This window comes from Botryllus schlosseri, chromosome 1, assembly GCF_051294905.1.
Source record: "Botryllus schlosseri isolate E-star chromosome 1, Bs_hap1, whole genome shotgun sequence".
In the NCBI taxonomy this organism is placed as follows: domain Eukaryota; kingdom Metazoa; phylum Chordata; class Ascidiacea; order Stolidobranchia; family Styelidae; genus Botryllus; species Botryllus schlosseri.
In genome coordinates this window covers 1,610,065-1,634,392 of record NC_137236.1, presented here as the reverse complement: position 1 = coordinate 1,634,392, position 24,328 = coordinate 1,610,065, and the positions used below count along the sequence as shown (strand labels likewise).

General features: G+C 39.1%; 1 protein-coding gene across 1 annotated transcript in view; it reads left to right on the top strand.

Moving 5' to 3' along the window:
- The first annotated feature begins 2,874 nt into the window (after window positions 1-2,874).
- Window positions 2,875-24,328, top strand: part of LOC145450326 (uncharacterized) — a 198,565-nt gene continuing 177,111 nt past the window's right edge. Inside the window, exons 1-4 of the mRNA XM_080329698.1 lie at window positions 2,875-4,375; window positions 4,601-4,747; window positions 8,639-10,147; window positions 10,805-11,118. Of these exons, the coding sequence (XP_080185824.1) occupies window positions 4,300-4,375; window positions 4,601-4,747; window positions 8,639-10,147; window positions 10,805-11,118 (2,046 nt within the window). The 5' untranslated portion in view covers window positions 2,875-4,299. The remainder of the gene's footprint in view (window positions 4,376-4,600; window positions 4,748-8,638; window positions 10,148-10,804; window positions 11,119-24,328) is intronic.

Below are 24,328 nucleotides of genomic sequence, written 5' to 3'. Positions count from 1 at the left end.
CGCGGTTTAGCAATAAAATATACATCAACAAGTCCGTAGTACGCATAACGGTCAGAGCACTTGACAAGTATCACGCTGTTCACTGCCGCCAACCTGACACTTCAGACCACGGAAAGTCAAAGTCAGCATTTATAGCATGTCCTATTTTACAAGCCTAACACAAACAAGCAATTAATATGACTGATCTGCTATTCTCAAATCTCAAAAATAACACGAACTATCTCTTGCTCCACTTATCTCAACAAATAACTTCATTCAAATTCCACTCCATCGCTACAGTCTCGGAAATACAATTCGCCGGTACGGACGATAATTCAAAATTCAAGTGTGCAGCAGTAAACAACATCCGATGACTTATGACATCACCATCACTCCACGCTCAAGTGCTCACGAACCTGGAAAAGCCAGGCAGAAGAAACGTCACGTTGAAGCCGCGTGATAATCAAGCGCAATTTGATTGGTTAATTACGCTGACACCAATCTCGCTGGCCGACCGATGGAAAGGAGAACAATCGATCTTCTGAATTCGAGAGCGATCAGTTTTTGTACATCAAAGGCGCCGCCTCACTGTAGTGTCAAAACTAGAGCCCGACCGATATTGGATTTCTGAGCCGATACCGATAACGATAAGACCGATATCCAGTACCTCCACCGATAACCCCGATATATTCAGCCGATATTCAAAAGATATGGAATCTAGCTCAAGGCCCAATTTTAACAACTCAGAGCATTTATTTCAACAACTTTACAGCCATTGATATGTTTGAACATGAAATAAATGATCTAGGGGCTATAAAAATATATCAAAAGCACCAATCCAGCAGTTGCAGATTACAGTTCACGAACCACAATTTCTCGGCTCTTTCTCCAAGGAATGAACTTCTGTGGTCTTCCATAAATGATGTATAAAGTACTAAACATAGTGAGCAATCTTTCACTTGGTACCATAGTTAGTGGCACAGCAAGAATTGGAAATCTTTCTCCATTTCGGTTCCACCGCTCCCTTGCAGGGGATCTTTCCTTCAATGGTTTCACCAAATATTGATATTAATATTGATATTCTTCTGGCAGTGCACCTGGAGCCGTCAGCACATCATTAACAAATAGCTGAAGAGAATGTGCAAAACAACTGAAATTGTCCACGTCTGCAACTGCTCCACCCACCCCCCTTGGGCCTTGACCATGACCAGCATTCAAACAATCAATATTTTACGCTCTTTTGTCAGAATTGGCCTATGTCATCATGGAATTAAAAATTTTCGTATCAATTATTGGCTTTACTCCATGTTTGCTTGATTTTCTTGGCCTCTATGCTCGCATATTTCCTATCATGGTGGCCCCGAAGGCCTCAGTCAGACGACTTCATACATTACTGGTAGCTCTGTTGGTACTGAACCAATAGCACTATCTTCGAGAAATGTTTCGACGAGACGCTTTTCTCTATAATCACGAGGGTCAGTCCAGCATGATTGATGTTCTCATTTCTCTTACTGATTGAAATCTTCTGCAGACAACTATCGAATCCACCCAGCTGCTCTCTGTCTTTGGTGATCGATTACTGCAGGGGGATTCCCACAAAGTCAGTGGGGCATAACGGTGGTTAGTAATCCATAATATTTTTCAGATAGGCACGCCTACTGCCTGTATGGAGTATGCACTATATGCAGCTTGGCCATTTATTTTTTATAATTTACCGTCCTCACGTCTTCTATCGACTTCTCTGACTCCCTGCCACCATTTTGTGACGTCACGAAAATGGCCGATATTTTTTTACCTTCAACGGCCGATACCGATATTTCTCTCCAAGCGTGATATCGACTCGATATTATCGGCGAGCCGATAATCGGTCGGGCTCTAGTCAAAACGGTTGCGTTCACTTCTCTCCTGCACTTTCTTCGCCTGTTTCGGCATTGAATGTACACACTTTTGTTGACTGGGTAGGCTCATAGAACATGTATTTGGAACATATTTAACACTTGCGGCATAATTATACAACTTAACAAAAGCACATTTTTAAATGACTCTGTTTAAAACACTGTTTTAAACAACCATTTGATTTAAACGCAACCCTACATCCATGGCAGGGTAAGGTATATGGCAGGGGTCACCAACCCGGTGCCCGCGGGCACCATGAAGCCCGCGAGGACTAGATGAGTAGCCCGCGAGCCCATTCTAAAAATAGGTGGAATAGCAGCATTTACCAATATTCGTCAGATTATTACCAGTGAGCTTTTAAATCTATAGATATATTTATTCAGCTCTTCTTGTTTAAAACACACTAACATATAACTTACATATATAAACACTTAGAAATAATATCTTCAATTACAATTAGTAATATAAGATTTATATGATAGAATCACCAGAATGCATTGCCTATAAAGGCGACATGACGGAATGCCGTCCGCAGTCTTCTTGAAATGGTGGGGGGTTCCGTTATGATAGCTCGACGACAGAGACAATGCCAGAGTAGTACACAGTATTACTATTCGAAGTCAGATAGCCGTGAAGTACTAGCAGATTTTCAATATCTGTATACCCAACAGCGCACTAGTTGATATCATACAATGTCAGGCTTCCCACTGACTGCTATAGAAACAGATAACATGATGTCCAGTCCTGCCAAGTGATATGAATATCAAAGCGGAAATTCAGTGTGACACGGGTAAACGGCGGGAGTAAATAGTAGCCCGCCGCTTCAATCATCACGCAAAAGTAGCCCTCGGTTGCAAAAAGGTTGGTGACCCCTGGTATATGGTATGGAACGAAGTATCGGTATCGGATATGGAAATATGCAACTATGGTATGGTATAGAAATTTTAGTCTTTTCTGGATTTTTTTTTATCGTGCTCTTCCCTATTGTGACAATCTTGCCACCACCATGACGATGAGCCTGTTCTAGATTTGTCAGAAAATCTCGGAAAATCGTTCACTTTCTTTGTTCACATGTCAAATTGCGATTCATGACTCATGGTTTCTGACCAAGCCCGGTCGACATCTACTCGTAAGCAACGAAGTTGTGCAACACACACATATGAAGAAAGGTGATAATATTAAAAATTATTATTCCAATCCAATTATATCTGACCACTGTCGCGTTACGACCTGCAATTCACTTATCGTAACTTCCACTCCGTAAACTACGAAGAGAAGTTTGAAAATCGCAGACTCTGAAAATGTAGCAGTTACATGATTATTTATATGAATTCGTTGTTGAACTGGGAAATCATTTCCCGCAGTCGGATAGTCATCACTAGGGCACGTTTTTGTTGCAGTCAAATCCGTGGAAAGTTGCATTTATTTTCACAAAATTTGCACTGAAAAGTTGTATTTATGAACAAGTTCCTTGAAATTATTTGGGTATGAGATACTCGAATCAGTCCGTATGCACGGCACTTTAGCAAAATTCAGTGTAGGCGAGTTCAACAAAATCAATAGCCCGAAAAAATTGACCCAGTGAAAATATAATTTTCGGCGGTCTAGCCTAAATATATACGTCAAATCAGAAAGGACCTCAAATTTAAACGCCAGTGAAATAATCGAGTGATCTATTTACATAGTGTCAACTATTTGCAGTAAAAAGTTATTTGCATGAAAAATCGAAAAATATGCTAAAAGTTGCACGAAAAAAATTGAGAAAAGTTGCAAAAACTTGTAACATAAGAATCCCCCAAACAGCCTAAAACACCATACTAAATAACTTCTGAGTATTTAATAAGCTGTAAAAAAGTTGCAAAAGTTGCTAAAACTTGCCCAAGTCATAACGCAATATCTATTCGACATAAGCAGCATGCGACTGTTGACAGGTGACAATTGCTCCAATATATCCATCAGGTCTTCCATAGCCCGCTGTGCTCAGGATTGATAATATTAGCCTGTTGTTCAGAAAAGAAATATAGAATAGGGTTACCATATTTTTGGAAATATGAAAAGAGGACACATTTTCAACATTTTCAGACTTGCAATACCGGATGAAATCCTGTAAAAATGGTAATTTTTTGTCAATTCGTGTTCGGTTGACTAAAATAAGGCCAACTTTCCGGCTCACCTCTCGAAATAGCCGCCGGAGCGTTCGTTACTTCAATACTGAACTATCTCAGTCAAATTTTGGCATATATTGAAACAAAATTCTAAAAAAAAGAGTCCATGGGGGCATGCTCCGAGGACACTTTCCAAAAAGTAAAAAAAGAGGACAAATCCTCTTAAAAGAGGAAGTGTGGGACCCCTAACATAGAATGTTCTTATATATTTTCAGTATTGTCATATAAGCTAGCTAATTAGTACCGCGTTATCAAGACCATGGCAGAAGGGGGTAAATATAACAATTCTGATGTCGCTGATGTCAAGCCTACATCAATATCACCCGGAATAAGCGGTGAGTAGCCCAATCTCTGTTGTATTTGAGCTCAGACTACTTGAAATACTTGATTATATTATCCATCTAAAACATTTGACAAGGTATTCAAATACCGTACATTTTGTTCGTTGCGCAAATAATATTCCGAATGATATCGAAGAAAATAAAAGAATTCATAATGTTTTCTAATAAGGCTATCTATGGAACCTGGCACGCAGAAAAATAATCATGTTTTTTTCTTAGGATCCGCAACTTTGGCCGAAGGAGAAAATGTCAATCTGAAGTTCACAAAGAGCTCTGTTAACGTCGTGGCCAGAGATCAAATCAATGCAAACAAGATCGTCTACAATATTAAAATTGTTGAAGGAGAAACACCTTCCGGGATTAAAAGTGAGTATAATGCTCTTTAATTCAATACGGTGTGCATATTTAGGAGAATGGTCTGCTGAAAGCACCTTTTCAATGAATTGCAAAATATGTTAAGAAATTTTCTTCAGGCCTAGAAGTCATGAGGTTATGACTTCTGTGGTATCAGTATGTTGATGCATAAATTAGGCGCAATTATGTCCACAACCCACCTGCGTATTTCACATGAACAATGGGAGTATATAACTGCTTTTCATTCAGGTGCAGATTGCCCGACACTTCAACATGTCGTATAATTACAAGCGACAGTTTAGTAGGAGACATTTCTAAATGGGCACTTCGACATGGGACTTCGTAACCCTAAAGAAGTCATAATTTACCGTTGTTTCGAGATCACGTAATCCTGTTTTCGCCATAAGGCTCGATCCATACGGTGCGCAATCATAGTTATAAAGTATGATTAGATTGAACTTTTGTCCATCTACTGATCTGACCATGGGCGTGAATATCTCCCATTCAACACGCCATCAGTGATTATACGACATGTAGAAATCTGAGACAGTTTTTCATGTACGAAGATCCTCACCTTGATCTTCTATTACTCTTCATCTTCAATGCATGTATTAATAAGTGAAGCTATACTGGACACCATCTGTATTCCCAACAATCTTCATCAATAGATTGTCTCAAAAGTACATAAATTGTGGCTATCAGCGGAAATCGCGAAGAGAAAACCCCCGCAAATGCTACTTTGTACATGGAGTAGTTTATCCAGTCTCGGATTGCCAATCCTCTAAAGCAGTGGTTCTCGATCAACCTTTTTTAGACACGCCCCCCTCTTTGATTGTGAAAAATTTCGCGCCCCCCTTATAGTCATATCACAAAATCCAACCGGGATGCTAGCAACCTTAACAGATTGTTTGATGGCATGGAGGGTTATGAAAAAATTAAAAATATGAAATTCGGTCTGTATATAGAGAATCACGCATGAACACGCCAAGCGCGAATTTTTTTTACTTGACCGCTTCTTCGCGCCCCCTTCAATGCTTTCATTGATCTACAGACCAATTGTTACGCAATGAATGAACGTCCTTGTCGACCTACTGCTACTACCCTTCCGTAACCTTAGGTTAAGCCGGCTGTCATGGCGGAACGTCACAATATGATAACTCGACCATGTCGGTAACAACAACGACAACTACACGGCGGACAGTCGCTTAGTATTCTTACCAAATCATGCAGCAGGAATCATGTCGCGGTAAGGAAGACTGATCTACTACAGGGATAGGTAGATATTTGTAATAGCAGTCAGTATACAGCGAAGATTCATTGGAGTATAGAGGTGGGTGAGAAGATAGCTATAAGAGAATTTTGCGCAATAGTACGGATGTGTTACCAGGATTAAATATGGAAGAAACCTTGTAATTGTTTTAGGTTACATTGAGCAACACCTGATCTCTGGCCCGTTGAAGATGGCCGTCATACTGTTGTAGGCGCAACAAGATTAGGTTTGATGACACTGTCCTAATTAAAAATAATACCATTTGCAGGATTTCTTTACACTTTACTGCCGAGTAATCTATATTTTTGTCAGCCCTGTTGTTTCAGCCCTGGTAACCTCTATATCGGGGATTCTTGGCCTTCTTTTGACCGTGGCCCATTTTCGGGTTTCAAAATGTTCCATGGCCCACCTCTTATCCTACCTAGAGTCATAGCCCTGTTCAATGTGTGGAAATAGCCGCTGCCGATATGCCTATTTCCAGTGTTGGGAGTACTCGAGTCATAACTTGACTCAAGTCAGACTCTAGTCACCTTTTTTCGTATGATTTGATTTGACTCGAGTCACGTTGCTAAAATGACTTGACATGACTTGACCCGGCGTATCAGTAATGCCGATTGACTGGGAGCAAAATTCATGAGTCATTTTCAAGACATCAAGTAATAGCTGTCGATAAAAACACTGTACCTTACATTACTCATGTGGCCCACCAGTGGGTCATGGCCAAGCCTTTGAGAACCCTGCTCTCTACATAAGAAAGTGTAATTATTACTATGGAAAGTTTTTATTGCATTTGGAAAGTTGCAGTAAAGATTTTCATTTATAATTTTTTGATATATTAGGGTATTAGATACTCGAAAAGTTTAAGATTTGCAGGGTGTCTGTTTTTTTAGCTTCTTTCTTCCTTATTCAATCAATCATTAATACCATTTCATGTTCTTTGGGTTTGACACTACATGACAGCATTTCGCTGTCTCCTCATGCGCGTAGAGCTGTCAAATATGATACTTTCTTATTTCACGAACGGCCTGGCGAGACCGCTGAAACTTACATGTTTTGCCGGTACGCAGCAAGAAAGTAACGCAACACGCGAAAGTAATTTTCCGCGAAAATCCATGCATGTCTATAAAACAAGTCAAGTACCACGCACCTGAAACCCCCTAGATCCGCAAATGGCATTGCAGCAAAACGCAGCGTTCCTGACTTTAACAAAATCAATAGCCTGAAAAGGTAACCCAATGATAGTGTTATTGTCAGCGGTCTCGCTTGAGCGTCCGAAGTGGAGGACGTCAGATTGAAGCGAAAATGAATAAATCAAGCGATATAATATATATATAGAGAGAGATCAGGCACTGTCGTCTTTGGATGTGGTTTTTGAACTTCTTGCTTGCAAGCCATTGTGCCATAGATATCATTAGGATGCAGCTAATCCATCACATAGCTCTTTGTTGAGCGAATCGAGCAGAACTGATACTGATATTGTTACTGACTATCTATCGATCTCGTTTTCAGTGAAATGCCACTCCATTTTTTCGCTTGCTTTTTTTTCTGTACTACTTTTACTTCTCATTCAGTTTACATGCCTCCTCTTTACATCGCTAGGCCAGGGCCGGCCAACCCGTGACCCGCGAGAAGGTTTTGAGTGGCCCGCAAGGCAATTCTTGAAATTACTTATAATATCAAAAAATAAATTAGCCAGGTAATTTATTGTGAACTTGCAAGAGCAGCCGAAAATATGATTAGCCTGACCACGGACATTGGGACATTCATGACTAAAATATCAGTTCCAACGTATTGGCGTAGCCAGGGGCATCAACATTTTCGTAGATCTCCGTATATGACCATAAAGGGGAATATTTACGATTTATAAAATTAATTTGACTTACCGGTAATATTTTCCAGCACTGCGTGCGATTTATTGCTTTAAGTAGTGTTACCTTCTCACGGAAATCAAAAATACGCCTAATTTACGGAATTAAGTGTAACTATATCGGCAATTATGCGAGAATGTATGGTCCGACATGCGACTTGGCGTCTGCACGCGCGGAAAGATCTTCAGCGATGAAATCATTGCACAAAGTGATAGACGCAACTTTCACTGAAATCTTCGATATTGATATGTCCAACCGCCGATTAATCATGTCCTGGTAAAATGAACCCAGCAAAATATATGCAACTAACATTCTTTTATTGACCATTGAAAAAATTCGCGCTTCGCGCGGCTCGGACATGTGTAGAGAGTTTTTGTGACATAAGTGTTATCGATTTTGTTGTTTTTATTTTTGTCCATTTTACCATTACCTATTCCGGCCCGCTATTATCGGATGACTAAAAGGACATCAACGTACAAGTGGCGCGCACAATGCTTCGTAAATCTTATGTGGCCCTTAAGCCAAAAAGGTTGTCCACCCTGGCCTAGGCCATGGTGGTTGTCTGACTCCAAAGACTACTCAATGTGGTTTCGACATCTTCCTATCTTTTCATTGTATCGCAATTTTGTGGTGTATTGAACTGATAAGAATTGCTAACAAAGAGAACCACACCATAAATAGTTTTATAGCATGTTTTTTTTTAATTACTCCTTCAAATTTTGCGCAATACTTGATAAAAGTTTCAATAATTTTATTTTTCTGCAGGCGTAGATTACTGGAAATTGATAAAGGTTATAAACGACCATACTCGACAAGAAACGGCAAATGGAATTCGCGAAGATTTCAAGAATGAATTTCCTCACGAACCTGACTTCGAAGTTTTCTCGCAGATGCAAAAGTTTAATGCTGATGAATACTACAAAGGCCGTCTTCGCGAACAAAAATCTTCAAATGATAAACCTGTTCTTGAATCTAGAAGGGAAGCTTTTAAAAGTCAGTTGATAGAGGAAGTCGGGTTTTACAGTAAATCCGAAAATGACGGTAAACCGATAACAATGGAAGAGATAATGGAATGGCTGTCAAAGTCCGAGAAATTACCTCATGACAATAAAGTTGGTTACACCTCAATTGTCGCCTCTGCAGGATCGGGCAAAACTACTCTTGTGCGTAGAATTGCACGGAAAGCGCTCGAAATTCCCTCCGCGAAGGAAAAGGACGAAGCGGTTCCGTTCAGGATATCCAATATATTTCATAGAGTTGCCCGAAGGGCTCTCGGAATCTTTTCCGAACCGAAGCGAAAAATGATACATTACGTCGAATTGAAGAACATGAAAGAAGAGAACTCCATAAAAGCATCTAAATTTCTATTCGGCGGTCTGTTTGCAACTGAGTATGAAGAGGATGAATCTTTCAAATGGCTGCTGGAGAATCAATCCAAAGCAATTATAATTTTTGACGGGCTTGATCAAGTAAAGTGGGACTTTGAGGAGTCTACCATACGAAATATGAGGTCGTTTGAAAAAGCAAGTATGTCGACCATCATGTACAACATCCTATCACGCAGAATCCTTCGCCATGTCAAAATCATCGTGGCGTCACGTGAATTCAAAGTCTCCGAGTTACCGGCGGAGGCACGTCCGCAAGATATTATCACACTTACCGGTCTCACATTGCAAGACGCTTATAAACTGTTTACTTTTCTGCTCTGTGAGAACGGGCAGCGTCTCTGGGAAAAGATTGAAATCATGTCACCGCGATTAATACAACTTGTATCGGTTCCGGTTTTCCTGATTTTGGTAGCAGTGGTGATGGGAATTGATCCAGATAGACCTCCTCCGTCTACCGTGACAGAACTGTACAGCAGGATCCTGTTAGTCTTACAGAGTGTGGAAAATATGCGAAACCGTAAGCAAATCCTCTCGATTATCAACAAATTGAAGGAAATGGCTTTTGAAGGCATGAAAGAGGGACGAGTCGTATTCTACAAAGCAGATTTGGATCAGTTTGGAGTTTCCGCGGACGAAGTACAGGATTTGATGACGAAAGTGCCTGGCAACAACATCCTCAGCCGTCACTTGATGGAAGGCGACTTCACATTCTTCTTCTGTCATCAAAGCATGCAGGAATTTCTGGCAGCTAGTTTTATCTCGGAAATGGAGCTCGAAATGTTCATTCGCTTTGATGGCCAACATCTACATGAGAAACGATGGTCCGTGGTTCGAAGATTCGTTACAGGCATCGTTTACATGAAATCTAATAACGATCTTCACAGCGGTGAGTAATCATGGTTTTCCGGGGCTATTCTGCCACAGCACCGACTGATTATTATGGGTCGCTTATGGTTTATCATGACTTTGATGGTATTGTCAGAATCGAAGGGGTGAAATAGTCGAAAGATCTTAAATTCATGCAAAGCTGGTAAATAAGTCTTTACATTCAGTTGGCTAAATAAAACTTATATATCTAAAATCTGCATAAGTTCGCAGATTATTTATCGTGAGCGCTACCAGGGCTCATAGATGATCACTATGTGACCTTGTTTGTTTGTTTGTTTCGGGTATTTATGGTGTCTGTCGGCTAAAGGTGTCATTTACACCAGGCCGATTTTTTGCATTTTTGATTTCGCATCCGCCGACTTGTAGCACTGCCCACTTCTAAGCTTTTTGAAAAATATAGCTTCCGGAGGGTGAGCCTAAATAAACCTCCAACACTTAGGTATGAATTCTGGAGCCGATCTTAGTCGAACATGCGATATTGATGCGCATGAAATGATCTTGTTATTGTGAACTAGACATTAAAGTTCAATGACTCCATTTGAACCCTGTCTCATCATAGTCGCGTGAATTATTCAATTGTTACGTAAACGATTAGGCAAACATTACGAATACCGGTACAACGACAACGACAATGACATTGTGTATTGCTTGACAGTCTCGGATCAAAAACAGAAGCAACAAGCTTTATATCAATCGATCCGTTCACAACTTCACGATAAGACTGGAGACGGAGACAGATACGTTCGCATGGAACTCTATACAGCAATCTACGAATCGGGCGACGACAATCTTATGAAAGATCTTTCCGTCATCGACGCATCTTATATCTCGTTGAATCGCGATGAAGCTCATATCGTTGGATCGCTCGCAGCAAGGAATCAAAGCCTTCGTTCTTTGAATTTAAGTTTCTGCAGTATCGACGACGAGCTTTTGAGCATCATTGCAAGGTGTCTGGAAAATCGAATACGAGTGAGTCATACTTTTTCAAATGATTCATTTCGTAGGAAAACTATATGATGTGTTATTCTGGAATTTATCTCATTTTGAAGCCTCCCCTCTTCAGATATGATATGGTGCAATATTCACATCTTTCCTTAGCAATCCATTCGGGGTCATAATTTCGCGTTGGTTAGGCCTATTGCGGGAACCATAGCAATTTTCAAAATCGTATTCGATGGGAACGATATAGTAGCAACCTGCTCAGTGAACTATGAATATACTTGATATATGAGTATATCAGGAGTATTTTCATCGATATCACTAACCCGACAGCGATGGCTTAATGTATTACTTCGAAGATTAGCTATTCCAAATAGTCGTTTGCCATAGACATCAGCTGTTATCCCAAAAAGACTAATTCAGATTCAATCAACAAACGCCTGTATGACGACTGACCTAATTTAATTGCCGGGCGATGAAAACTGGCTAATTGTGCGCAATATATGACGCTGGTGGACGTCACATTGGATTGATTAAATCTTCAGAGTAGATATTATGCAAATGTTCATTTTTTGGGAAATTCAATATCAAAGTTTATTAGCCAATATTAAAAGTTTTTTATTAGACGATCATAATTAACCTGGATGAGCTGGCTTCCGTAACCTTCGCCATAAGTCTACATAAACTTTGATTAATAAACTTGGGTGAATGCTGATTACAACTTCCATCTTCGGCATTGCTTTCCGATTATTGTATTGTTCAGTTTCAACCTTGTTTGTTAGCATTCTTACATGGTCAGTGAGTTTTGTTGTGAATAAACAGTCATATACTCAGTAATTGATATGAAAATATTATTATGCTATTTACACATTCACTTAGCAGCAATGTTCCCTCTAATTTTTTTTAACTAGTCGGTGCACACTCGCCATCTCACTGCGCGGTCGTTGGACAGCAGTGCGTAACGACTGAAAAAAGGTCATAACTTCGGATTTTTTGTGGGTAGCTTAGATTTTCTGTGCTCAGCGGACGGGTCAGCACTGCGCAATTGCGCACGTGCGCAGCTTAAAGGAAATATTGCTTAGCATCTCGAGTAAAGACATCCTTTACTGCCCGAAATTTAGAACCAGAATTTACGCCGCAGAATAAGTTGTGGCCCGGCTTACCACAATAATTTTCGTCTTCTGATTTGGTCTCTTACAGAAACAATATATGAGAGCCAAGCATTCACCGACAAATAGTTGCGAGAAAATCTGTCCAGTTCCACATTTAATATGCGGCCATATGAATTTGTCAGCAGAGTATAATTTGTTTTGAAAATAGTGTTGTTTCATTAACTCGCACTTGTAAAAAAATCGCTATGTGATCTGGAATCAGTGTTGATGTGTGCCTTATACCAAGCACATCGGAATCGCAACTGTCACGGCCAAAGATGGTACCAAATTCCGTCGATTACAGGTAGTTCACCAGTAGGAGAACATCTCATAACCTGATAACCGGAGTGCCTTCGAAATCTGAAGAAACTAGTAACGACGCAAGCAGCAGTGAATTTGCGATCCAAGTCGTTGGCCCACTTGGCATAACAATTGTAACAGCGAATTTAGGCGGTCTATTTGTGTCGATTGAAAGTAAAGGAACGGCTAGGCAGTGGTTTTCAAACGGTGTTCTGCGCCAAATTAGTGTGCCATTCACGTCCCGCAAGGGTGCCGCGAGACAATTCTTCACATTTTAGAATTCTATGCAGTATAATTCTAGTGCAGTGGTTCTCAACCGGGGGTCCGCGGACCCCTAGGGGTCCGCGAAGCAATTTCAGGGGGTCCGCGAGACCTCTAAATTTTTAAAATGGTTGATAACCTGATTTTTATTTTATTTTTCAATTTGAGAAAGCATGAGGCAGTTTCGCACCACAACTGCTAAAACCTCATGACTCATATCATCGTATTAATCGTCTGACATGGACTATGGTAGTGTGGAAACTCATTTTCATTGCCAATTTTCCAATAACCTGCTCATACAAACATATTGCTCTTTAGAGACGTTTTGTACGGGTTTGTGGAAAAAATAAAAATATGGAGATAGTAGCGTCAATCAGGGTGACTTCGTAATGTCTACGAATCCTTCTCGATTTGAAGTTGTCAGTCTCATCAAGTTAGTGAACAGTCGTTTGAAATAAAAAAAATGGAGGTACAGAGCTTTAATATAAAATTGAATAGTATATTCATACTGAAATGAACCCGAATATTTTCGGCTGACACTCGTCAATAATCGGACAATGATATACCTGCTCTTAAAGCTCGGCTATCACATGTGGCGCATTCTTATTGCGGATGCCCTATCGACAAGGCTGATTTTTTGATGTACAAGGAGTGTTTCGTTGCTATCAAAGCATTACGCTCCAACCCTGAAATTCATATCACGAGTTATATTGGTATGCAGCCTTGTCTTGTTAATGTTCAATTGTTCATGGTCGAAAATGTTTGCTCGTAAATATATATTTAACCCGAACAGAACAAGTCGTTTCATGACAGTCTCTGGTTGGAAAACTTGGATCCATGCTCTGGAGCATAATATTTGTCTATACTTTTAGATTAGGATTTCACTTTGACGGTAGAATCTCTCTGCGGGTCGATCAAAATGCCGTCACGGGCCGATTCCGGCCCGCGGTCCGTATGTTGCCCGTCCCTGCGCTAGATGCTGGACGTGATATGTTCATTAAATATGTGTTTCTTCATTTTGGTGCCATAAATGTTGCGATCACACCAAAAGTATCGTCGGAAGCGTTATACGTAAATATTGCATTAGATTCCATCTATCTTTGCGGAAATGGTTTTCGGCACTCCTCGTTCATATCAAAACGAAGACGCGGATTTTCAAGACACGACCACGTACTTCAAGAAGTACAGCAGCAAAATTAGCTTTGAAATAATAAAAGTCCACTAATTTCTACGTAAATAGTATGATGTTATCTTCAAGAAAAATCACTATTTTGCTGTTTATCACAAGCCTACAGTTCATATTTGCACAAGACAGATGAAGGTTGCACCATAATAGAGCTAAAATTGAGCTAAAACTTTAGGGGGTCCGCGCGCGTCCGTGACGGTCAAAAGGGGTCCGCGAAGCCAAAAAGGTTGAGAACCACTGTTCTAGTGTATAGCAAACAATCAATATACCGTAATCTAAATGGGGCTCGAAATCAAAATTTCTGTCATACATACAGGCAATCAATATCCCCCGCTAATACGCTTTTCCCGACATATTGCTTTGAAGGCTGCTATTTAGGTTGATTCATCTGAGAGGATAGCAGTCATGGCGTGGCCTGTGTGAATGTGTGATGATGCAATTTTCAAATCATCATTGTTGTCCTAATCACAAGAGTGAAATGAACTCATTTGGAGGTGATGTTCACGTTGACCAATCCGAATTACAAACTAGCCATCCAAGATGTGATTGTTAGATTGTGTGCCTGCACTGACGTCAAAATGTAGGCTTGTAGAGCAGGCGACAAATTTGAGAATTGACAAGTAAAGTTGATGAAACTATATCAGTTACAGATTTTCCGGCCACAGAGATTATTATCCCGGATTGTTGTAAGCTTGGAAATACATACTTGAACTGTGGGTGGCTGCCAGTAAAACTATCCTCACGTGTAATGCATGATTTGCGTGGAAATGCGTTTGTCATCCCTGGTTGATTACATTAAAAACGCGGAAGTGCGTGTTGTTTGTCCAACAAATTATATGAAATATAGTATCTTAAGAGCAGTCAGAAATTTCTTTAATGTCGTAAATCATTTGTGAATCAAAATGACCCCCTTTACATTCGTCTGGATCTGCTGCGACAAATGAACTGCCGTGCAAGTGACATGCACGTTTACAAATTCAACTTATGAACAGTACCATAGCGATATCCACGTTCGTGATTGCTAAAAGTACCTTTCTACTACCGCCGCTAAATTGTAGGCGTATAGCGCAACGTTACGTCACCGTCGAATACTTTTAGTATTGAGAAGTCGATCAATATCTAGATTTTCGATATCAGTGTGACAATTTAATTCGATTGACATCAGTTATCGATTCAGAGCTATTCAAAATCAATTATTGCGCTAATATAAAGGATGCTTGGCCCGTCCTGTGCCTTACCTCTCATTTCCCACTTTATTGTCGAACAATAAATGTTCATATTGTGTGATTTTGAGAGTAAAAATGTTCAAAATCTGGTCATTCATGAGCATCGACAGAAGATACCAATATAATCATTTTTGAAGTTTAAAAAAATTCACTTTCAAAACCGACCACTAGAACTATAACTAAAACTAGGGTTGCATTTAAAACAAAAATCAATTTAAAACAAACATGATATAAACAAAGCCCATGTTTAAAGCATGCTTTTTATTTTCATTCAAGTCACGACTTCACGAATATTCAATTGTGACGTCATAACAGATTGACATCGACAATTGAAAATATAAAATGAATATAGTTTCTTTGACGAAATATATGTAATATTACTGTTGAACCGCCTATTCCTTGAGTTCCAACCATCCAATATCGATATACGTCGGCTATATTGGGTCGTAATTGTTCTTCGGCTCATACAATGTTTTTTGGAAAGTATTTACGCACCTATGGCATAAATTTACATAATTTTATTTCTAACAACACTGTTTGAAACATGCTTTAGACATGTTTTTTTAAAACACTGTTTGTTTTAAATGCAACACTAACGAGAACTAACGACCTTTAAAAATCCGCAACTAGCTACAACACAACTAACCGGACGCAGAATGTTTGTAATGTAATAAATGTGTGCTGATTGTGTAATGTGGTTGGTTTGTTGCAGTGACTGACTGAAAATTAGTGGTTCCCCAAAGCTTGTAGATTATCTTAGAGCAGACCTTGCGATTTGGCGGGCCGCGGGGGAAATATACGGACGGCGAAAAGTTACTTTGAAATTGTAATTCAACATTTCAATGCGTACTGAAACTATGGGCTGTATATAAATTGCGTTTACTTTGAAGGCTGTTTAGTGTTCATCTGTTCATCGTGGTTTGCCTACGTTATTTGTATGCCATGTCTATAATCAAAATAAAGTCGATATAACATGGATCATGGGATAATTTGAGTCGGGATTATCGCAGGGCTGTGAAGTCGGAGTCGGAATTTGGCTAATTTTCTCTGGATGGAGTCGGAGTCGTGAAAACTGTAGTGACTATACGCTGTGAGGAATAAGATGGATTTAACTATAAACGGTGACGTTGGAACTTGGTTCAACAATATTCAAACCCATTTCAGGTTTATGTGGGTGCCAGGGACCGTTTGACCCAAAACTGACATAGCGCTGCGGAAACAGATATCAGAACTATATTTTTGTCACTTTTTATTCTCCGTGTGACCTGAATATAAAAGTTTTGCATTGCCTTTTCACCTCTATGAAGAACTACTTAGCAATACATTTTACATAAACCTGTGAACTCTGCGCACATTTTGCCACTCTATAGAGTGGGTATAATTTGGCATATGAATATTACTCAACATTTGTTTTCTTTGACACCACTGGTTTAGATCATCACAGTTATGTGTGGATATTTTCTGAACGCATCGTTGCATCAAAATAACATTGCTTTTGTTGAAAAAAGTGCGCACGGATGATTATCTGAAATTTTCAAGTTATTTCGAATATGGGACATGACCCCGAACAGTAGAACGTGTATTTCCGCGATTGTGGATTGAGGTATACATTCGTATTGCCATACGTCCGGAGTTTCCCCGACATGTTCGGGTTGAAGTTGCGTCCGGAAGGAAATTCTAATATATGGCTCTAAGTCCGCAATTTTAAAGGCTTGAAGTATGCTAAAAATGTTTTCCGTATAAATATAATCAATAATAGCAGATTTATGCTACGGAAATTTTTTCTTTAGTACACTGTGTATTAATTTAAATATAGGGCTACCTCCAGAGTTGGATCAATTACATTAATTCAATTCAATTACAATTACTTTATTGCATGTTCTAATTACATTATGATTAAAATTACTCTATGCTAAATATATCAAATCAGGGTTGTAACCTAGTCACGCTCCGAGTAGCAAGTTAATCTCATTTTCATAGTTTTGACTCGAGTCAAGTCGAGTCATTTTCAACTCAACACCGAGTCCAAGTCAGAGATCAGAGGGTGGAGTCCGTGTCATGGCATTATGACTCGAGTCCAAGTCATTGTGTTGACGGCTCAGCTTCCAGTTAAAGTCTTGGTAACCCACATATTATAACCCAGTTTGTTGATATTGAATGGTTCACAGGTTAATACATTAATTTTCCTCACTTGTAGCAGTTTCTGGTTGCATTTTTAGGTACCAGTACCCATAGACGAAATCCCAATAGTGTGGTCACTTTACTATTCTTTGAAATTTCAATGAAATGTCGATCTTGCCCGTCTGAGTCTCAAGTCATATGACTTGATTCAAGTCATGCGTAATGACTCAAGTCCTATCCGAGTCAAGTCAATACACAGATTGACTCGAAAATACAATTACTGGTAAAAGCCTGACTGATTTGGTAGAGAGGTGCTTTTTGACAACTGTAGCGACGTATTCAGCCACAATCTCAAGCTATTCATGTTTCATTCATGATTCATACTACGTAGAATACCCTTTAATTAGAAAAAAACAAACTTGAACCCAGGGCTGTGGAGTCGGTAAATTTTACCACCGACTCCGGCTCCGACTCCGACTCCACACATTTTCAATATACCGACTCCGACTCCGACTCCGACTCCTGAGTCTTCAAACGTACCGACTCCGACTCCGACTCCGACTCCTGGGTCTTTAAACGTACCGACTCCGACTCCCGACTCCGACTCCGACTCCAGCATTATTACCAATTTACCTCGAAAATTATATGCCACATTGTCGGTTGAATGACTATCATACAACCATTAAACATATGCAAACATATGATCAACTGTGGCATGCTGAATTGTTTCATTGTGGCACAGCTCGAATTATCCACTATGCAATTAACATGAAATAAAGATTTGCTAAATATCCTTCCTTATTCAAGTTTTTATAACATGGACTCTCTAATATCCTGAAATGTATGAATCATTCAAATATGGCAGATATCCAATCCTGTATAATAATAATGTAGATAAAAAATCCAAGTGTAGCTCCTGTGTATGACTCAGCAACTAATAAAGAAATTGAACTTACTAATTTTGTCATTACACACTATCCTGATTACAAGCACAAACACTCTTACTACTAGTAATAGACATTGGTCATAAGTGGAATTTAGTTAAGTAGTTAAAGACCTTGGCTATGTCTAGTCTACATGTACTTAATCAAGTATTCAAGGATTGGGACTTGCAGTCTTTTTTAATCATTTGTTCGACCCAAACAGCTAAGCTACACTACAAATATTTTTAATTTTGTCAAATGGGAAGCATCGTTTGGTCATATTTACATATTGTTACAATTTTACAAAACCAGCCGATGCATTTTCTCTGTCACAGTATCATGGTATAATTCCAAAAATTGCATCAATTTTGACTGTATCGCGAAAACGCATCTTACAATTTTCTTCCCCTCTGCAACTGAGTTGTAATTTGCAAGTAATGTCTTTTATCTTTATCAGGGGTGGGCAACTTTTTCGGCGAAAGGGACACCTGAGATTTACGAACCATTGCGCGGGCAACGGGAATGTTGATAACCTTTTTTTAGTCGTCGATAGGAGCGAACCGAATTATGAAACATTGCAAACAAGACTTATATTATTACGCTCTAAAATTGATAACATTATGTCATCCAACTGTGCAGTGCACAATCAGGCCCTGGTCGCGCGAAGCGCGAATTTTTTTTGCAAGATAACGACTGAATTAGGCTATAGCTATATCAATAAATATGTCGCTAACATACATTGGGGGTCGCATCTGTATACCACTGGGCTCATTTGGCAAGGACAGGATTATTCGACGTTTAGACATAGCAAAATCGACGGTATCAGTGAACAATGAACATGCCTCTATCATTTAGTGCAAATGTTTTGTCGACGATCTCGCTGCGAGTGCACAAGCGAAGCCGTATCTCCTAGTTGCGAATATAGTTAGACTCAATTCCGTGAAGAATATGTACTTATAATTTTCAGAAGGGGGCTCAAGTACTGAATGCAAGAAATCTAGTGACAATGAATCATGCGAAGTACCGAGAAAAATTTCAAGTCAAATAAATTTGCTATGAAATATTCTACTTCATGGTCATGGTCATATACGAAGATCTGGGATAAATGTGGCTGACCCCTGGATACGTCAATGCCTCAGAACTGTTGTTTTAGTCATAATCAAATTTCTCGGTCATGCTAATCAAATTTTGGTTGGCCTTGCAATTGTACCTGATGTCATAAATAATTTCGAGAATTACCTCGCAGGCCACACCTAACCTTCTCGTGTGCCAAATTTGGCCTGCGTGCCACGGGCTGGCCGCAGCTGATCTGTATGGTTAATAATAACAGTGATTGGTAGTACATAAAAATTATATTGAAAATTCTTCGAAAGCAAATGTTTACATGATAGAGAAGTTGGAGTCGGAGTCGGAGTCGAAATCATAGTCATTCTAACAAACTCCGACTCCGACTCCAGTCAGTATTTCCCACCGACTCCGACTCCGACTCCGACTCCAGCTATTAAAGTTTTCACGACTCCGACTCCGACTCCGACTCCATCAAGCGAAAATTACCCCGACTCCGACTCCGACTCCACCGACTCCGACTCCGACTCCACAGCCCTGCTTGAACCTATTCGAACCATTCCTAATCATGAGCTCTGAAAAATACAAAAAAATAGATTTTTTTATAAGCGACTACTATCGATCAAAAGTTCTAGCGACTGGCAACGACTAATAGCGAATAGGATACAAGACAGTCAATGAATTTTACTCAAACGAATACTCAGAGCTGAGTAAGGTGAATGAAATGTAATTGGTAAGGCAATAAGGATGATACCGATAAGGTGTGTGAGATTAAAATAAATGCAAAAGTAAAGAAGCTTCTCATAAGTACCAAATACAAAATTTTGGTTCGCAGTTACATTTTCACTTGCTCAAAACTGTTCGACTGCATTTAATGAACATTAGGATGCGGAGAGGTTCTGGCCCCAGTAAATTAAGCTAAGATAGGAGGTAAGACTGGGATAACATCTCTACGAATGTGTGATCTAGCGTGACGAAGTCTTGGTTGAAAACTTGAATTTCTTTTTGCAATTGCTGCAGGAAGCCTCAGTACTGGAAAGAGAATAAAATAAAACACTGACCTTGGTGTAGGAAATGGTTCAGCACAGGTTACAGAAGAGTTTATTTGCTTTTCGTCCATTTATGAAATAGTCAGATTTTGTTCAATAGCCTATATTGTAATTCACCAAGTTTTTTGTCGGAGCTGAAGTTGGCCTATGGGAAACAGTTTAGTATGGCTGAATTAGTTAACGAGGTACGCATAGAACACCCATGTTAATGGGCTAATTATTTTGTTGGGATTGTCAGGTTTCAATAAAAATGCAATTGAAATTGTAATTTGTAAAATTTTTATCAAATTACAATTACAATTACACAGAATAGAAATGCTTCAATGACAATTAAAATAACATGAAAAAATTAAATTAATTACATGAAGCTCAATTACAATTACAGTTGATCCTACTGTGGCCGCCTCACTCGCAAAAATGAAATCGAAAGTGAATAAAATTAGCCATCATTCACTTAAATCAAAGTGTACTCTTAATTATAAAGTATTGTGTATTGTGTATTCCTAGAATTTATTGAAGCCGCTTGAATGAATTAGTAAAAGACCCTGGCTCTAAACCTAGGGTCGTTTGCCTTTGTTATGGGGATCGCAATGATGTTGAACATACTCAGCTTCCAAAATATGCCCTGAATAAGTCAGTGCAAAGCTCTGTTAGTTTGACATGATATTGGCAGACATTGTATTCATATTTCATTCATCATTCCAGGTGAAGGAAGTGAATTTATTCGTGAACAAAATCTCAGCAACAGCACTACGTTCACTTCTCGGGCATCGTCGGATTGAATCGCTATCTGGAAAATTGGATTGGGAAGTGAGATCGATTCTATGATTTAGTTGTGTACTAACAAGCCACTATAATTAATGTGAGTAGCCTATGCGGAGATTTGTGACGTGACAATCGCGCGTGATTGGTGACGCCATAGTCTTGATAGAAAGCATTCTGCATTAGGGCTGTTCAAAAAAACCTTCCGATTTCTTCGGCTATGTTATAAAATTGTTAGGTTGGCAAAAACAACGCTGCACGCCAACTTTGGCTCAATTGCAACCAGTAAAAGCGATTTTCTTGCAGTAGAAAATTTTGGATTAATCATTAAAAAATAAAATTTTGAAATTTTTCTGTCAACAACGTAAAATTGTATTGCTGTCAGTAGAGATGATGCACACCAATTGTGGTTCAATTCCAACCACTACGAACGAAGGTATAGCGGTAGAAAAATTTTGGATTCGAATAAAATAATTTTACGGTAGGCAACTCTTTAATTAATTATTCAAATAGCTGATTCGTGGTACAGAACTTGAATATAGCTTTCAATACAAAATCCATTGTAGTAGAATATTTATTAAACTTGAAGACATTTTTGTTGCCTCTTTCAAGAGTTAGCGGCAAACTGAAGGGAGTTGAACGGATTTGGTTTAGCTTCTAAATCCATTTAAATCCCTTTAGTGTGCCGAACAGTATTTGAGTTTAAATATTTTATTACAATGGATGTTGTATTGAAAGCAATATTTATTTCCTATAAAATCATGGAATGGAAATTTCACTACGGCAATAACTTTGCTCCTAGCGGTTGGAATTGAGCCAAATTTGTTATACATCATCTCTACTGATTGCTCAACAATTTTATGGGATTGAAAAAGAAATACTTTTGAATTTTTTCTTAATTATAAATTCAAAACTTTCTACACATAGAATCTTGCTTCTATTCGTTGGATTTGAAGCCAAATTTGGTTTACAGCGTTGTTTCAACCAACCTAACAATTTTATCACATAGCCTGTGAATTCTGAAAAAAAATTAACAGTTCTACTCTGTTTTCATTCCGAAGCCGTAGCGTATTTACCCACTGATATGATGTTTTAATATCCGCACTGTGTCATTAATATCGAGCTATGTAATCGAATTTGGTGAAATAGGGGATTATGCAGCTTAGTGGCAGCAATAAGAGCGCAGAGCTAACGCCACGACCTCGTGAACAATAATCCGCTTTTTACTGAATTGGGAATCAATGAAATGAATGCAATGTGAAAAATTTGATATTGGTGTGATCGATACCAGCCGGTCTGGCGATGATCGAATTGTTCATCAATATTTTGAAAAATTATGTCACATTTACGTAACCAAACAGCGCGTGCCCCTACACAATGCATTGCGTAAATAAAAAGTAACATCATCAGCATCGTCATAGATACCCGTCAGCCTGGCGGTCATCAAGTTGTGCATCAATATTTTGACAAATTATGTGCCATTCACGTAATTAAACGCCGCGTGCCGCTAAAAAATGCACTGCGTGAGTAACAAGTAACATTGCTAGCATCGTCACAATTCTGGAGTGTGCATGTAGACATTGTCGGTACGCAACAGATAATTACCAGTCCTTATCAACAAAGTGTGCTTCGAAAAAGTTTTTACTGAACATAACAGCGTTTTGGACTGCAGCATTTTGTCTTCCTTTAATATAGGAGTCAATATGATGTCCATGAAGTAATTCTGAGTTACATGCTCACACTAGGAAACTGTCCAATTTCGCGCTCGGATCAAAAGACAAAATTCACTCGTGAATTCGTGTTAATACAGGAATATGGTTTTGGTTGCTAACGATTTGCTTTACAGATTAACTAGATTGACCAAAATGTATTTGTCTCGATTCGTAGGGTTTTTTCTCCTGATGTGGCCAATATAATTCATGCCTCATATAAACGAGTGTTTGCGGAGATATCGAGTCGCAAATGTTCCAAAATGGTGCCACTGACAAAATCGCCGGTAAAATCAGTGACCCGTGCCGATGTCGTGTAACATATGATGATCTGTGATGCTTCGGTCGTCACTGTATCTGTGATATGACGTCACGATATTTGGTAGATGATCGATAAAATGCACGTTTCGCGTTTCAAATCTGAACAATATGTAGATTGTCAAGCTGACTGTAGGAGATGGAGGGGTTGAATTGAAGAACGAAGAAGATGTCATCAAGATACGTGGTCACTGTATTGTAGGTCAATTTGACTTCAAGGTTGGATATCAAGTTGATTCAATTTCGATAACGAGTCCATACTAATGATGTCATCAAGATAAGTGGACGTTGCATAATTACTGGCGCGGTTACAATTGAAGGGCACTTCAACGTAAAGGTTTGATATCAAGATGATTCAACTTTGATAACGAGTCCATACATCTGAATGGATTGAACTATTGCTCATTTCACTGACTTCACTATGCGCGCAATTGTAGACAACGCTAGGCACGTCAAGCGATCAGCTCGCAGTGTAGTATCGCCAAGCTGTAGCTCATGACGTAATTAGGAGTGTTTTGAAGTTGTGATAATTTTGTAGGGAATAGCTAGCTTACAGCATGTGATAATTTCATAAGTCATTTTTTTGCATGCTGAATTTGAAGATTTTTTGTTGTCACTGTACTTTAATTTTCAATTCCCTTCGGGATTCTATGTCATTTTAAATCGAGGGATGTGGTTTCTGCCATTTGTTGTTTTGTACAAGCAAGACAACTTTTTAAAATATTTTGAAGTTTGGCACTGAATAATTGAAGAGCTTCTTCCTGAATCATTGTGTGTGGGAGTGGGGGGGGGGGTTATTAAACGTATATTCTGGACAAGGTTCTGCTTCGATATATTGAAACAACGTTGTAAGGGATGTGATTTGGAATCGAATTGCTTGGTTTTATTAAATCAAATAGCCTTGAATCTAACGTTATTCAACTTTGGTCAATTCAAATACCCAATACAATGACACGGTGATTAAGAGTTGAAGCTAATTTAAATATTCTGGTAATTCAAACCCAGAATTTGTCAATGACCAATTACTTCTACTTTTCCGAAGTACTCAAGTACTCCCGTCCTTGTAGCACTTAAACAAGTAAATCATATTTCCGACACTCTACTTGTACTTGTACTCTGTCATATTTTGAGATCTACCAACTTACTTTTCGATATTTACAAATTATCAA